Source organism: Moschus berezovskii, chromosome 19, assembly GCF_049115385.1.
Source record: "Moschus berezovskii isolate FMDL1 chromosome 19, NW_MosBer_1.0, whole genome shotgun sequence".
Classification (NCBI taxonomy): Eukaryota; Metazoa; Chordata; class Mammalia; order Artiodactyla; family Moschidae; genus Moschus; species Moschus berezovskii.
The window spans coordinates 66,604,844-66,617,785 of record NC_142478.1 but is presented as its reverse complement, the minus strand read 5'-3'; the positions used below and the strand labels follow the sequence as shown (position 1 = coordinate 66,617,785).

General features: G+C 48.3%; 1 protein-coding gene across 12 annotated transcripts in view; it reads right to left on the bottom strand.

Annotated features, from left to right (window-relative positions):
* Positions 1-1,738: 1,738 nt before the first annotated feature.
* GIT2 (GIT ArfGAP 2) overlaps positions 1,739-12,942 on the bottom strand; it is a 43,866-nt gene continuing 32,662 nt past the window's right edge. For 7 of the 12 annotated variants that reach the window (XM_055404269.2, XM_055404261.2, XM_055404263.2 and 4 more), the window contains 5 exons: positions 12,627-12,716; positions 8,441-8,523; positions 7,652-7,840; positions 5,279-5,342; positions 1,739-4,776 (listed from right to left, as the gene is read on the bottom strand). In XM_055404269.2, coding sequence (XP_055260244.1) covers positions 4,564-4,776; positions 5,279-5,342; positions 7,652-7,840; positions 8,441-8,523; positions 12,627-12,716 — 639 coding nt within the window. In that variant the 3' untranslated portion in view covers positions 1,739-4,563. The remainder of the gene's footprint in view (positions 4,777-5,278; positions 5,343-7,651; positions 7,841-8,440; positions 8,524-12,626; positions 12,717-12,942) is intronic. The other 5 variants (XM_055404262.2, XM_055404268.2, XM_055404267.2 and 2 more) reach the window with 2 other exon arrangements.

Here is a 12,942-nt window from a genome sequence, read left to right as displayed (position 1 = left end):
CCCAGGTGTTCAAGATTCCTTTAAAGCCCCCAGCACCCACGGTGGGCAGAGGCCCACACAGAGACCAGCATCCCTGCCTTCCCGCCCTGATGCTCCCAGACCAGAGGAGTGCCTCCGGGTCTGCCCCCCACCTCCCTCCCACCTCACCTCTCTCCAGGGTACAGCCATCCCTTACCCTCTCCTGCTTCCAGAAGGTCTGCTGTCCACTAGGTTCCTGCAGCCCACATCCTGGAGGCTCCTCTGGACAGTGAGAACCCTGTGGCTGAGCACAGGCCCTGTGCTCTGACCTGTACTACCGCCACCAACTGGGCTCTGTTTCCTCGTCTGCAAAATGGGAGGTCGTTTCAGTTGCGACTGTAGGAAATTGCACTTAGTCAGGGACTGCCCACAATAAGCGCCTATACGTAGGTAATTATGTAGGTAATTCAGCCCCTCAGAAAGGAAGGGGGCTGGGTGGGGTAGGGAAATAAAGAGGTCCTGGGAGGGGAGGGCTAGGAGAGGGAAGCAGATAGCAAGGTGTGTGGCAAGAGGGGGCTAACAGCTACTCTTAGGCCATAGCGGGGTATGTGTGTGTGTGTGCAAATTGCAAGACCAAGTTAGACTTCAAAACTATCCTGTCTGTAATGCATTGTGGGCTCCTGAGGAAAGCAGGGTCTGGGAGAGAGAGATGGTCCTTCCAGGAGAAAGGTGAGAGGAGGCTAGGCCAGGTGAGAGGGAATTAATTACCTGGGGCTCTGAAAGGCAGAGGTGCAGAGCTGGCGGGCGGCAGGACACAAGCAACGCTGCAAGGACTAGGGAGGAAGGGAGAGGCTTGAGAGAGGGGACAGACAGAAGGGGTAAGATGAGTCCCAAGAAGGGAAGGTGTGGGAAGGGGTGAGGTGGGGAGAGGAGTTTCTGGGAGCAGCTGCACTGGGGTGGGAGATGGGCTGAGAATTCTGGGGAGTGTGGTCAGGGAAACTGCTTGTGAGTAAGGGCCTGGGAGCGGGGGCGGGAGGATGAAGCCCAGCTTCCCCAGACCTCCTCTTGTCCCCAGCGCCCCCTCCGCCATGGAGCTGCTGCGTGACCCCAGAAAGCTGTGGAATCTGTGCCATCTTGATGGCTCTGGCCATGGGGACGGCTCCTGGACAGCCTCCTGGCGCATCACCCTTGGATGGCCCCCAACCTGTCCCTGTGTTGAGGCCAGTGGCCTCTGTATAGCCCCACGGCTGGCAAAGCGCTGCCCATGGTGCTTGGGAGCCAGTGGACAGTCCTTTTAGTCGGTTATTTCATAGACGATCCTGGCACCTGGGGCTCCAGGGTAAGACACAACTTCTTGACAAAAGAAGACCGGGCCCCGGTTACTCACTCAGGAGAGGTGACAGCACCTATGCTTGGCCAGCTTTCTCTGAATTTTAAAAATTTAATGTGAGGAGTAAAGACCTCACTATCAGATACATGGAAGTGACCAAATGATGCAGGACCTCTTGTAAGAAAGCTGTCTGCTGAGCACAGAGGAGGACAAGGCCATTGACAGAGCTCCCAGGGTGGAGGCACCTGCAGTACTGCTTCTCACGGAAGACGGGTTTCCATGGGGAGAACTTCCTCAGAACCTTGACATCAGCTAACTGATGGCAGACACAGTACCCCAAGGACACTTATAGAGCCTGTTTATTGCATAACTACCAGGCACAAATTCCAAAACGATTTTATGCTTACAGGTTTGAACAATAATTACAGGGATACGAATGTACAATGAACAGGAAAAATAAGTACAGAATCATGGGTGACAGGGATAGAAGACACTGGGATAAAAGGCATTTCATTTTTCCTATGCAGCATTTTCTTTTGGAAACTCAAAGTGACCTTCAACCGGGACAAGAAAAGAAGGAAAACCATCTGCGTGGGGAGCTGGGCAGCTGCAGGGGACAGACCCGAGCGGAGCTCCCTCGGGTTCTGCAGCTGAAACAGCTCCTGAGTTGTGCGTTTCCAGTTCCCATCGGTGAAATGCTGTGTTTAGTCTTTGGGTCCGAGTCATTGTTCTTTGGCAAATAAGAACTATTTGCGTTCCGAGGCAGAGGAGGACTTCAGGGGGAGGTGCTCAGGTGGCGCTGCCTCCCGGTTGCTTTCCTACCTGTGTCCTCCCAGCTCCTCAGGGCATCTGAGGGGGCGGGGATTTGAGAATCAAGGGGAAGAGGGTGACATGACAGAGCTCAGAAGTCAGTGTAAGGCCTGGGAACCCATGTGCAAAAGGTGGTGAATAGGCGCTGAGACGAGGTGCGAATGTCCACAGGCCCCGCGGGTCTCCGACCCTGGCCTCAGGAAACGCAGGGGGCTGGAGAAGGGCCACCCTAAGCCCTCCTGTCGCCGGGTGTCACTCCACCTGGGAGCTTCCCTCCCCGAGTGCTGGCACTTTGGGTCAGCAGGGCGAACTCCTGCGGTGTGTTCACAGCTGAATATGCTTTGCTGGTCCCCATGTTTCTTGACTTTCTCCAGGGGCACGAAATGACGTCCCCCACTCCAGGTCCTTAGCGTGCCCGTTGAAGACGCTGCTTCACCCACTGTGGCAACTCATCATCCAGAAGGCCGTCCTCCCGATGAAGGAGGCCGAGGGCACTGACCCGAGGAGCCCATGTCAGCCAGGTGGCTGAAGAGCAGGTGCTCGCCAGAAAGAGGAGGAACAGCTTGTACATGCAGCGTGCAGAGACGGTTCTCAGATGGTGCCTGAACTGAAGGTAGAAGACCTCCTTCGAGAAGACGCCCCTCAGCATCTGACAAAGCGTGGCACTTAGGTTTGTGCAGACAAGTCTTGGAGATGTGGATCCTGTCCATGCGCTACTCAGCAGAGCAAAAGCTGGTGAAAGCACCCAGCACAGTGACTTAGTAACCAAACACCATTACCATGCTCCTTCTGACAGCATTCGGTCAGGCTACAAAGGTGTTTGTGAATCAAACATCTCTGTGAAAATACAGGCTTACCGAGCATGTTTTGGGGCAACTGTGATGATTTTGACTTTTCCATGTGTGTGAACGAATGCTATGGGCCAGAACAGATGGGTGAAACAAGGACCAACAGCAACTTTAACACAGGGTACGGCAGCCCCGCAAAAGGTAATAAGGCCCAGAGGCTAAACCCGGGGAGGCCAGGGAAGCCAGGCCTTGTGATCCACAGCAGAGCCAGGAGCCAGCAGCCTCAAGGCCGTAGCATGCCCACACATGTGCTGTGAACACGTTAGATGAGTCACCGACGTTTACAGATGGACAGATGGCACAGAAATATCTGATGTCTTCTGACAAGTCAAAAGCGTCGGCAACCCCAGGCCCATTTTATTTACACGCAGCCTGAGTGGAGCTGGGCAGCTGCTGTCCCCACTGACGTGCCGCGGGCTCCCCGCTGTCCCCGGCACCTGGCTCACTCCATTCATTGTCAGTACCACCTGGCCCCGCTGGTCGAGGTCAGGGTCTGAGCCACGCTCACACAAAACCGCAGCCACGAGCAGGAAGGAATACACTTTTGGCTTTCAGAACAACCAAGCTCTTCTTAGAAGGCAACCTTGGGGCATCACAGACCTTGCACCTGCAGGCTTTTGTAGCCTTGGGATAGCGCACGGTCACCTAGAGCGCTCTGCAGGGAATTCCTGAAATGTGATGTCTGACGCTGAAGTACCAGCGAGGAGGCGCCAGAGGAGAAGCGAACCCCGGTGACTGTACGCATCTTACCTTTTCCGAAGTCCTTAAAGGTGGTGAGACGTGCGGGGCTGGTCGTGGGAGAAGGCTTTAAGCGGCTAAAGGAGCGAGGGGAGTAGACCATTTCTCTCGTCACAGTTTATGGCAGTGCTATCTGAATGGGGTGGGACGAAACTAGCTATGGCTCATGGGCCTGGGGGTCCTCAGCCTGTGTGTGACAACGTGGCCAAGGCACACAGGACATGGAGGATGAATGCTCATCACTATGGAGACTCCAGGGTGACAGTCAAACAGAAACGGACAGAAGACAAGACAGAAAAATCAGGTGAGAGAACACTGAGCGCGACAGGACAGTTAAACGGAACACTTCACTGTTTCCTTCCAAGAAAGACTGTTACACGAGTTTTAGAAAGCGGCAAAGTCCTTTCTCTACACGCCTGCTTGGAGATACCCCAAACTTAAAGAGATTCTGCAGTAGAGGTTGGAAAACTTGCTTATTGCACAATGCTTGACAGGGATCAGACAACTCTCTCCAGAGAATGTTTCACTAAGAATCTCACTTATAGTTTAGTCTGAAGGGATGGAAAGGTCTAACAAACTTTAAACAACGAAGCTCTGCTTTCGGGTGTCAATGATCGTTAACTCGACGGTCACGGACAGCACAACAGACAGCACAACGTCAGAAGGTAAACTGGCAAACAGGCACAAAATAAGGCAAGTGGGTTAAATTAATAGTTGAAAATTTGTTAGAAAACATGCAAAAATAATACTGAGTTTTCTTTTTAAAAAGTTTTAAACTTTCATTAAATGTCTGTGTCTGCAAAAATCGCAAGAGTTCCATGTCTAAAGTGGAAACCGGACTTGGAAAAGCCTAGAAAACAGAAGGGCCAGCCCCGCCGTTCAGTTGTTGTTCTCTTTGGTGGTGATGGTGACCAGCTGCTTGGCGGCCTTGGCGATGTCGTAGGCACACTGGATGACCTGCTGCGTGACCAGCTGGATGTCCGTGGGTGGGCCCAGGTCCCCCGGGAGGGTCTTCTTGCATTCTGACTGCAGTCGGTAGGCACTGGACGTCAGTAAGCGGAGGGAGGTCCTCACCATGTCGGACTTGGGTTTCTAAACAGAAAAACAGCCATTCGCCGTGGACTGCAGGGCGGACACCTCCGAGAACAGGGACAAGCATTCCTTGGAAGACAACTCAAACTATTCTGCAGTGAATGGCAGTTGCGTCCTGAATGTTTTTACTGGGGATGTGTGAAAGACCACAAGTTTGGCAATCTGCAGGGTAGGGGATGCTGAGGTTCTGACTCAAAGTTCAGAGTGCATGCAGTATATTTAGCAGTATGCATTTACTAGTGTTATTCTGAAGCAGTATTTGAAAAAGTATTTACACAGGTGAAATATTCCAGATAAAATTTTTTTTCTATTAACGCTTTGCCTTGCAGCATTTGGCTCATACATTCTTGTCTTATTAAACCCAAACCAATAGCCCTATATGGCTGTTTGCATATTTAAAACTCTCTGTGCTAAAAAAGATGACTGTAATGTAAAGGTCATCAAGAAATTTCTTGGAGCTCATTGAAAAGGATCCAAACCAAGTTAGCAGGGAGTGACTTACTTTGGGGAATAACGCTGCCATTTCTGTAACAGCTATGTGTATCCTCTCTGAGCAGGGAATATAACTGCAAGAATATTGAAAAGGTTATTCAAAGACAGCAAAAATAATTCAGAGACAGAGAACACTCAGACATGAATACGTTCCCATTTACACTGCTGTAATAAAGGGGCTGAGGCCACAGCCAGCCTGCTGTGGATCCCACACCAACACAAGGCACTCAGGGATAAAGCAGGGGCCCCCATTCTTCAAAGTTGATTCCATCATACAAAAACAGCCTCCAGATATGAATGCAGGCGACGTACATAACAGCCTGGTGGAGCCACAGAACACTGAGATCACAACATACATTGAATGGATTTGTATATCTTAAAAAAAAAGAAAAACTTCCCAGATTGTACCGAGCACCATATTGCGATCTTTGAAGCCAGAAAACAGCCCCAGGACACATATTTATATTCTTGACAACCATCAAAGAAAGAAACATAATGTAAGCATATTTTTTTGGTCATTTGCAATATGAGCGGGGCACTTCTGAGCTGGGTGAGATGGGAAGTGAAGCGTGTTGCTTGGCAGTGGGAGAGCACCAGGGGAGGGGTTCACCATGTTATCGAGGGGCCCTAACAGACCGTACGTGGGAAGGTGGGAAACATTTTGCTTCATGTAATGAGGGAATGAAGGGGCCTGCTGTCAAGGTCGTGGTGCTGAACAGAGGTACTGCACATCTATAGCATGGGAGGCAGGAGGGGCATGTGATGAACAGGATGTCCTGGGGAAGGAGAGATGAACAGCTGTATGATTTTCATGGAAGGAAGCTGAGAAATTGTGTAGGTTCCTCTTTTTCTCTGAGACTCCTCCAGCCATCCACCCATGAAGACTAACTCTGCTCCAATAATAAACACTGCCCATTCCTCTCCTAGTGAGGGGGAAATGACAACACTGGGAGAAGTCTGAGCTGTACAGCAAAATGAAAAGCGTAGAAAACGGGGAGGTGAACATGACAGTGCCAGGGACATGGAGATTGTGAGACACTGGTTCATCTTTCTGCAGAAGAGAACACAGAGGCAAAAGAAGGAGCAGTACTGTGTTCCCTGAACAACTTCTGTTTGTGCAAAGGCATGAAGAGAATTTCTTCACAGAAGCACTAAACTTTGCTGTTGGTTAGTCTCTGAGTTGTGTCTGACTCTTGCGACCATATGGACTGTAAGCCTGCCAGGCTCCTCTGTCCATGGGATTCGCCAGGCAAGAATACTGGAGTGGGCTGCCATTTCCTCCTCCAGGGGATCTTCCTGACCCAGAGATCGAACTCACATCTCCTGGATTCTTTACCACTGGGCCACCTGGGAAGGCCAAATTTTGCTGACCTACTGAAAAAAATGAGGTTTTCTTGGATTTTGATCAAATTCTGCTGCTTTCACAAATTCAGTGGGATGATGTTAAACAATGTGTCTGGAGCAGGCTGGCCACCCCCTAAAACTAGGGTCAACTCGCAACTGCTAATAACTTACCTGAGAGGAAAGGGGTGGGTTAGAACAGGGGCAGGGCCCTTCTCTGCAGCTGGAAAGAACTATGTGGCATGCCATTCTGCCCAGACTGAGCAGATTTTCCTTTCAGGAGCAGAGAGTGATTTGTGTTATGACTAGACCCACTTCTATTTGTGAACCACTTGCTTCCTAGATGTGCGCATGCACACGTGAGGGAATCGGGTAAGAAATCAGGTTCATTTCAGGAAACCTTCTGTGGCACACACTCCTCCCCAGCTAAGCAGATTGGCCGGGAGAATCTGTAGCCAGTTTTGAGGCAGCTTCTTTCACCTCGAGAACTAAGAATGTCACCACCTCAAAGATGCTGTAATTCTATCTCTAGATGCAGTTTTATTCAGAGCATTTTGTAAGAAGATTAAGAATACCATATAAAACAGGTGAGACGAATGGAGAGAGAAGCATGGAAGCATATACACTACCATATGTAAAACAGACAGCCAGTGGGAATTTGCTGTAGGACTCAGGGAACTCAAATGGGGGCTCTGTAACCACCTAGAGGGGTTGGAAAGGGTGGGAGGTGGGAGGGAAGTTCAAGAGGGAGGGGACATATACACATCTATGGCTAATTCATGCTGATATACGGCAGAAAGGAAATCGATATTGTAAAGCAATTATCCTTCAATTAAAAATACTTTTAAAAAGAAAAAAAAGTACCGTAGAAGACAAAAAAAACCCAAGTTGACATATTTAAGTGTCTTACGTAAACCCGAAATTTCCGACACCTTCTGACCTCAGCATGTTAAAACTCAGTCCCGTCTGTTACTAGAGTGGCAGCATCTCTCCCAGAGCATGTGTGCATGTCCTGCCAGGCAGGATTCTGAAGCTCCCTTACCTGTCATGTTTATTTTCTTGGGCTGCCCTTAGGAGCTCCTGTATGTTTTTGGTGATCTGCTCCGTCTTCCGGATGACATCTTCAGTGCTGGGGAGGATGGGGCTGGGGGCCGTGTGGGGCTCTGCCGTGTCTGGGCCTGAGCTGTCACCCTGCCACACTGAGCTCCTCTGCCTTCCTTTCCTGCTTGACCTGTGAGCATTAAGTAGTGGTTAAATGTGACAGGTGCTGGTGCGCGGCCTCTGCTTCTAGGAGCCACAGCGTGTGCATCTACTGGAGGCATGAGCGGGCTGCTACTGTGGTTTCCTTTATCCTGTCTGGCAGGAGACTTGGGGTAAGGCTTGTTGAGCAGCAGCAGCCACTGCTCACGGGGAGGCCGCTTCATTCTACCACGAGGCTAAATGGGATGACCCTCATAGGAAGGCTAACGATGGGGAAAGGGAGGGAGCAAAGAGAATGGGGAGCGTGTGTGGTTATTAAGTCATTCAAATCAAGGCAATTCCTTGGGACAGAGATGCAGGGTATAACCTAATGTTGACTTGAAGTGAAGGACTGACTTTAAGCATAATACAGAGACTCAGACGAGTCTAACCTGCTGGTAAAAGGGAAAAGGGACCCTGGGGCAATCAGGTGAGATGAGAAGAGGTGTCAACTATGAACTTATGTCTTGGTATCTGAGGACCTTAAGGGTCTGAGAACAGAGAAGCAGGTGGAGGTGGTGAAGGGCGTGACCACGCTGTTAGGTTTCTGGCTAGAGAGCCCAGCCCTGAGGCCTTCTTCCTGCACAAGTACCCCATGTCATCCAGGTCCCTGTCATTGGGAGTGTTGTCGTAGTCACTCTCAGGTGTGCTATTCTGCTTCTCCAGCCGGGATGCCTACAAGAGAAAAGGTGATCCCATTAGCTGAGCGCACCAGATACTTCCTGGGTGCCTCCCAGGAATCCTTATCTGTCAGGCCATGTGGCCTTCATGCCCTAGACCTCATATGGGACAGGGGCCAATGCTTTATTAAAAATTTAGTAATGGGGAATTACCTGGTGGTCCAGTGGTTAGGACTTCACTGCCCAGGGCCTGGGTTTGATCCCTGGCCGGGGAATTATGACCCCACAAGCTATGTGCAAGGCCAAAAAAAAAAAAGTTTAATTAAAAAAAAATTTTTTTTAGTAACTGATGAACAGTGGATCCAGAAATGCTTTCTTTCCTTCTCTACCCTATCTTCATCTTCACTCCTCAGCTGCTCTGCACCCAGATCCCTGATACAAATGAACAGAGACACACAAGGCAACGCTCACGTTTAGCTAAGAAGTATGGAGTTTAACCATAATATAAAGAGACCCATTTAAGAAGCAAACATGCCATATACCCATAGATTGGATCGTCAGTGCTGGGAGCTGCTTGCAGATTAGCTGGTCTAATACCAGATGAGAAAAGGAAGGGCCAAAAGAGCCAGGGGTCACCTCCAAGGCCAAAAAGTCAACAGAAAATCTGGACCAAAACCTGGAGCCTCCTGTCTGCTGCTGCCTGTGATGCCCCAGCTTGGGGTTCTGAGGCCCACTACTGCTCTCAATCTGGCTCTCCAAGAACCACCCTCAGAGATGGCTTCTGTGAGCCACAAGAGGAAGCCAGAAATCACTCATTCATTGCCACACGTTGTTTATGAGCCAAAATGGATGAAGCCGGTGTGACAACTGGTTTCCAAACATTTTCATCTGTCTCCCCAAACATCTATCCCTTAAAACATAAAGATACAGTGTAAAATTAAAGGGATGCAGGAACCCTTGAACTATTTTGAGCAAATGGCAGCAGCACTAAGTACAGGGCCTTCAGGGTGGGGTGGGGAGTACTACATTTAGAGGGGACCACATTCCTCTGAAGGGAACTGTTGTTAGTTCTGGAGCATTTAATACAGAGGATTTCCTCTCAGTATTTATCCATAGTGCTTGAGAATTTCTTCATTTGAATGGAAATCAGTGGCAGCCGATTTAAAACCTAGGTTGATTACCAATTGCAAAAGACAAACATGAGCTATTTCTAATTCTATACCCTGAATTTAATCCAAGTGAATCAAAACATATGACTAAAGAATTTTATTGCAGCTGTAGTAAGAGATAGCTGCAAATTCGGAATTTCTTCACGTGTAAATTCAGAGCCCTGTTTTAAACACAAGGAGTCCCTGTAGCTTCACTCATAAGAATGGTTCCCTTAGAGTGAGTCAGTTAAGAAAGCCTCCCTAAAGTTTAATGATTTGCTCCTGACTTATCATGCTGCTTGGCCTTCTGAAGGCCCTATGTGAGCAGGCAGGCAGGCAGCCCCTATTAGAATACAATTAGGACTTGGTGCTTTCACTGTCCAGGGCCTGGGTTTGTTCCCTGGTTGGGGAATTATGACCTCACAAGCTATGTGCAAGGCCAAATTTTTTTTAATTAAAAAAAAATTTTAGTAACTGATGAACAGTAGATTCAGAAATGATTTCTTTCCTTCTCTACCAGAGTATGTGTTGCCTGCTAGCCTCTCTCTGTCTTCTCCCAGGTAGAACGCTCTTTCTGTGTGTGTGCTGAGGTCTTTCGCGTCTCCCTCAGATGTTCTATTTGGTTCCAGCCACTTAACGCAAGACACTTGCGATGGGCTTCTAAAGAGTCTGTGCTTTAACCACTTGAGTTCACCTGGCAAGTGATTGAAAGTGTTGGCTGGCAGCTGTACAGACAGTCTGCAGAGCTAAGTTCTGTAAAAACTACAACATTCACGATCCCTTTGTTTCGACCTCCTACCAGCAAGCAGTGCTGCTTCACTTGCTGCCTCTGATCTGGCTTCATGAACCAATCAGTGAGTTACTGGCTGTCTAGATGGAAGACCAAAGCAGGCACTATATCCCAGGAAGGCAACAGTGAAACCAGGCTCTTCCAGAGATGATCTCAAAACAAAACAAAAACAAGACAAAACAAAACCAAAAAAAAAAAAACTCTTCTTACCTTTCACAGTGCATGTTTGAATAATCTTTTAAATTTCTTTTCCTTTAGTTTGTATATATACATACACACAAAGATGAGTGTGTGCTTCTGTGTGTGTACACATATACAGAGCATAAAATGGAATGTGAAAAACTTGCATCTAAATAAGTATTCTGAGAAATCTGTCCAGAGAAGTTCCAGTGAAAAAGCTAGAAAACAGAATAAACCCAGAAAAATCCCATCTATTTACAATGGATCTTTTTGCCTTCCTTGATGTAAATTTGACAATTACAAATCAAATGCATCACCCATGATCGAAAGTACCAAGTTTCACTGAAGCATGTCAGAAGAGTAATGACTCATCTATCTGATGAAAGTACTCAGGAAATGCTTTTTGAATACAGATAACAATGTACAGCAATAACCACCCAGGAAATCAGTTACTTACGTTAAATCCTTCATCGGTTGTCAACAAAAGCATATTTCGGGCTTTCAAATTAGTCAGCGTTAATTTTAAGGAAATTATTGTCAACATGCAGAACTCAGGTCTATTAGTTAAAAGTGCTGCTCTCTCAAAGCTGTTAATAGAAAAGTTACTTTATAGTTGGTGCTGGTTCTGTTTATTTAAGAGATTGGTAGCTTTCTCTGAATATAGATGCACCATAAAAACCTAAACTCATGATGAAGCTGTCAGGAGCAACTGGGATCACCAGTGTAAATGATGCGTATAAAACACTGTCTCAGCAAGCAGTCCTGGCAATAACTCTCAAAACTACCGAAAATTTTAAAAAAATGTTTTCACAGTGGACAAAAAGGTTTACCTGACTCTTAGCAACAACATTTCAAGAAAGATATCATTTCTATTTAGCTGTCCCAGGATGGAACCTGGGTCTCCTGCACTGCAGGTAGATTCTTTACCACTCAGCCACCAGGAAAGTCCTTAACTGAAATACTGTAGGAAAAACAGTGCAGTTCAACTTCAGAACTGCTCAGAAGATAGCAGCACACATATGTCAAGAGGTTTCTTTTCAATAAATTACCTCAAAAGTGCAGAAAAGAGCCCCTGAAGGGCCTCAATAAGCTGTGAGGCACTGGGAAATCTCTCCTCAGTGGGAAAGAAGACTCTCCATAGTCCCAGCCAAACGTGGAGGGAATAGACAGGCCTGGTGCAAATCCCTGCTGGTCTGTAAAGGTGGTCCCTCACCCACAGTCTCCCTCCCTCCTCTCAATTTAGGGACACCACCCTTCCAGTAAAAGACGCGAGAGCCAGGACCTGAGCGCAGGTCTTCAAAGCCTGTGCTCTCCTATGACTTTCCCAGCTTGAGGCCATGTACTCTTCATGCAGGAAGGCATTTCTTAAACAGATAGTGCCTCTGGGAGCAGGGGCGTCCCCTAACTTCCTAAGACTCTTTAACTGACTTTCTGAAAGGCAGTGTGTGGACGAGGTGCTTGATAAATACTTGCTGCCTGGCTACTCTAAAGGGAGCTTACCTGAATCACGTGCTGTACTGGGAATGTAAATTATACACTGGCAAGTTGCACTTGACCAACTAAGAGTGAACAGCTTAGTACTAAGAGCTGCCTACACCTCCAATCCGAACATGGAATGCAGGGACTGCAAAACCTGGGTCTGTCAAGTCAGGTGCTAACATAACACATGTCCAGATGTTAAAAAAATAAAAAACAAGAAACACGGTGTCTCAGCGTTTCCGTTAGTCCTAATATACTCTGAACAAAATTGGACAGATTTGCCATATGATGTTTAACCAGCAGCCAGCTAATTTTCTGACAGAACGCTCAGAATCAATGTTACAGGGTGAATTGTGGACTGTGTTAAATGTCACGTGAGACTGAGCAATGTGGAGTTAGCTGAGAGGGAGGCCCTCTCCCGCAGACATGCGTGCGGGTGTGCGTGCGAGGCCTCATGCAGGACAGAAGGGTGGTTAGTGGAGGAGGGAGGGCCAGGAGAAGCACCAAGCGCCCAGGAGCAAGGCCCCTCCTCCAGAGAGCAGACCATTCAGTGTACTTAACCCTTCGGGTGCTCTCGTCCCTCGACCAGGACAGTGTGGAGGGGAAGGAAGGCAGAGATGAAGAGGAGGTCACAAACGCACTCCTCCCGATCTGGAAGGGGAAAAAGAGACACACTCGGGAAAACACAAAACAAACACAAAACCCCGCCACCCACCCTGGCTTCCCCTGGGTTCCCAGTGAAAAGACTCCTCAGGAGCAACCCACGACGTGGGATCAATGCTGAAACGCCCACACTAGCCAATGACAGATCCCCAGATGTTTAATCCCTCGGTGAAATAAATGCCCCTCGGAAAGTACTCAGAATCTGTAAGGCTAC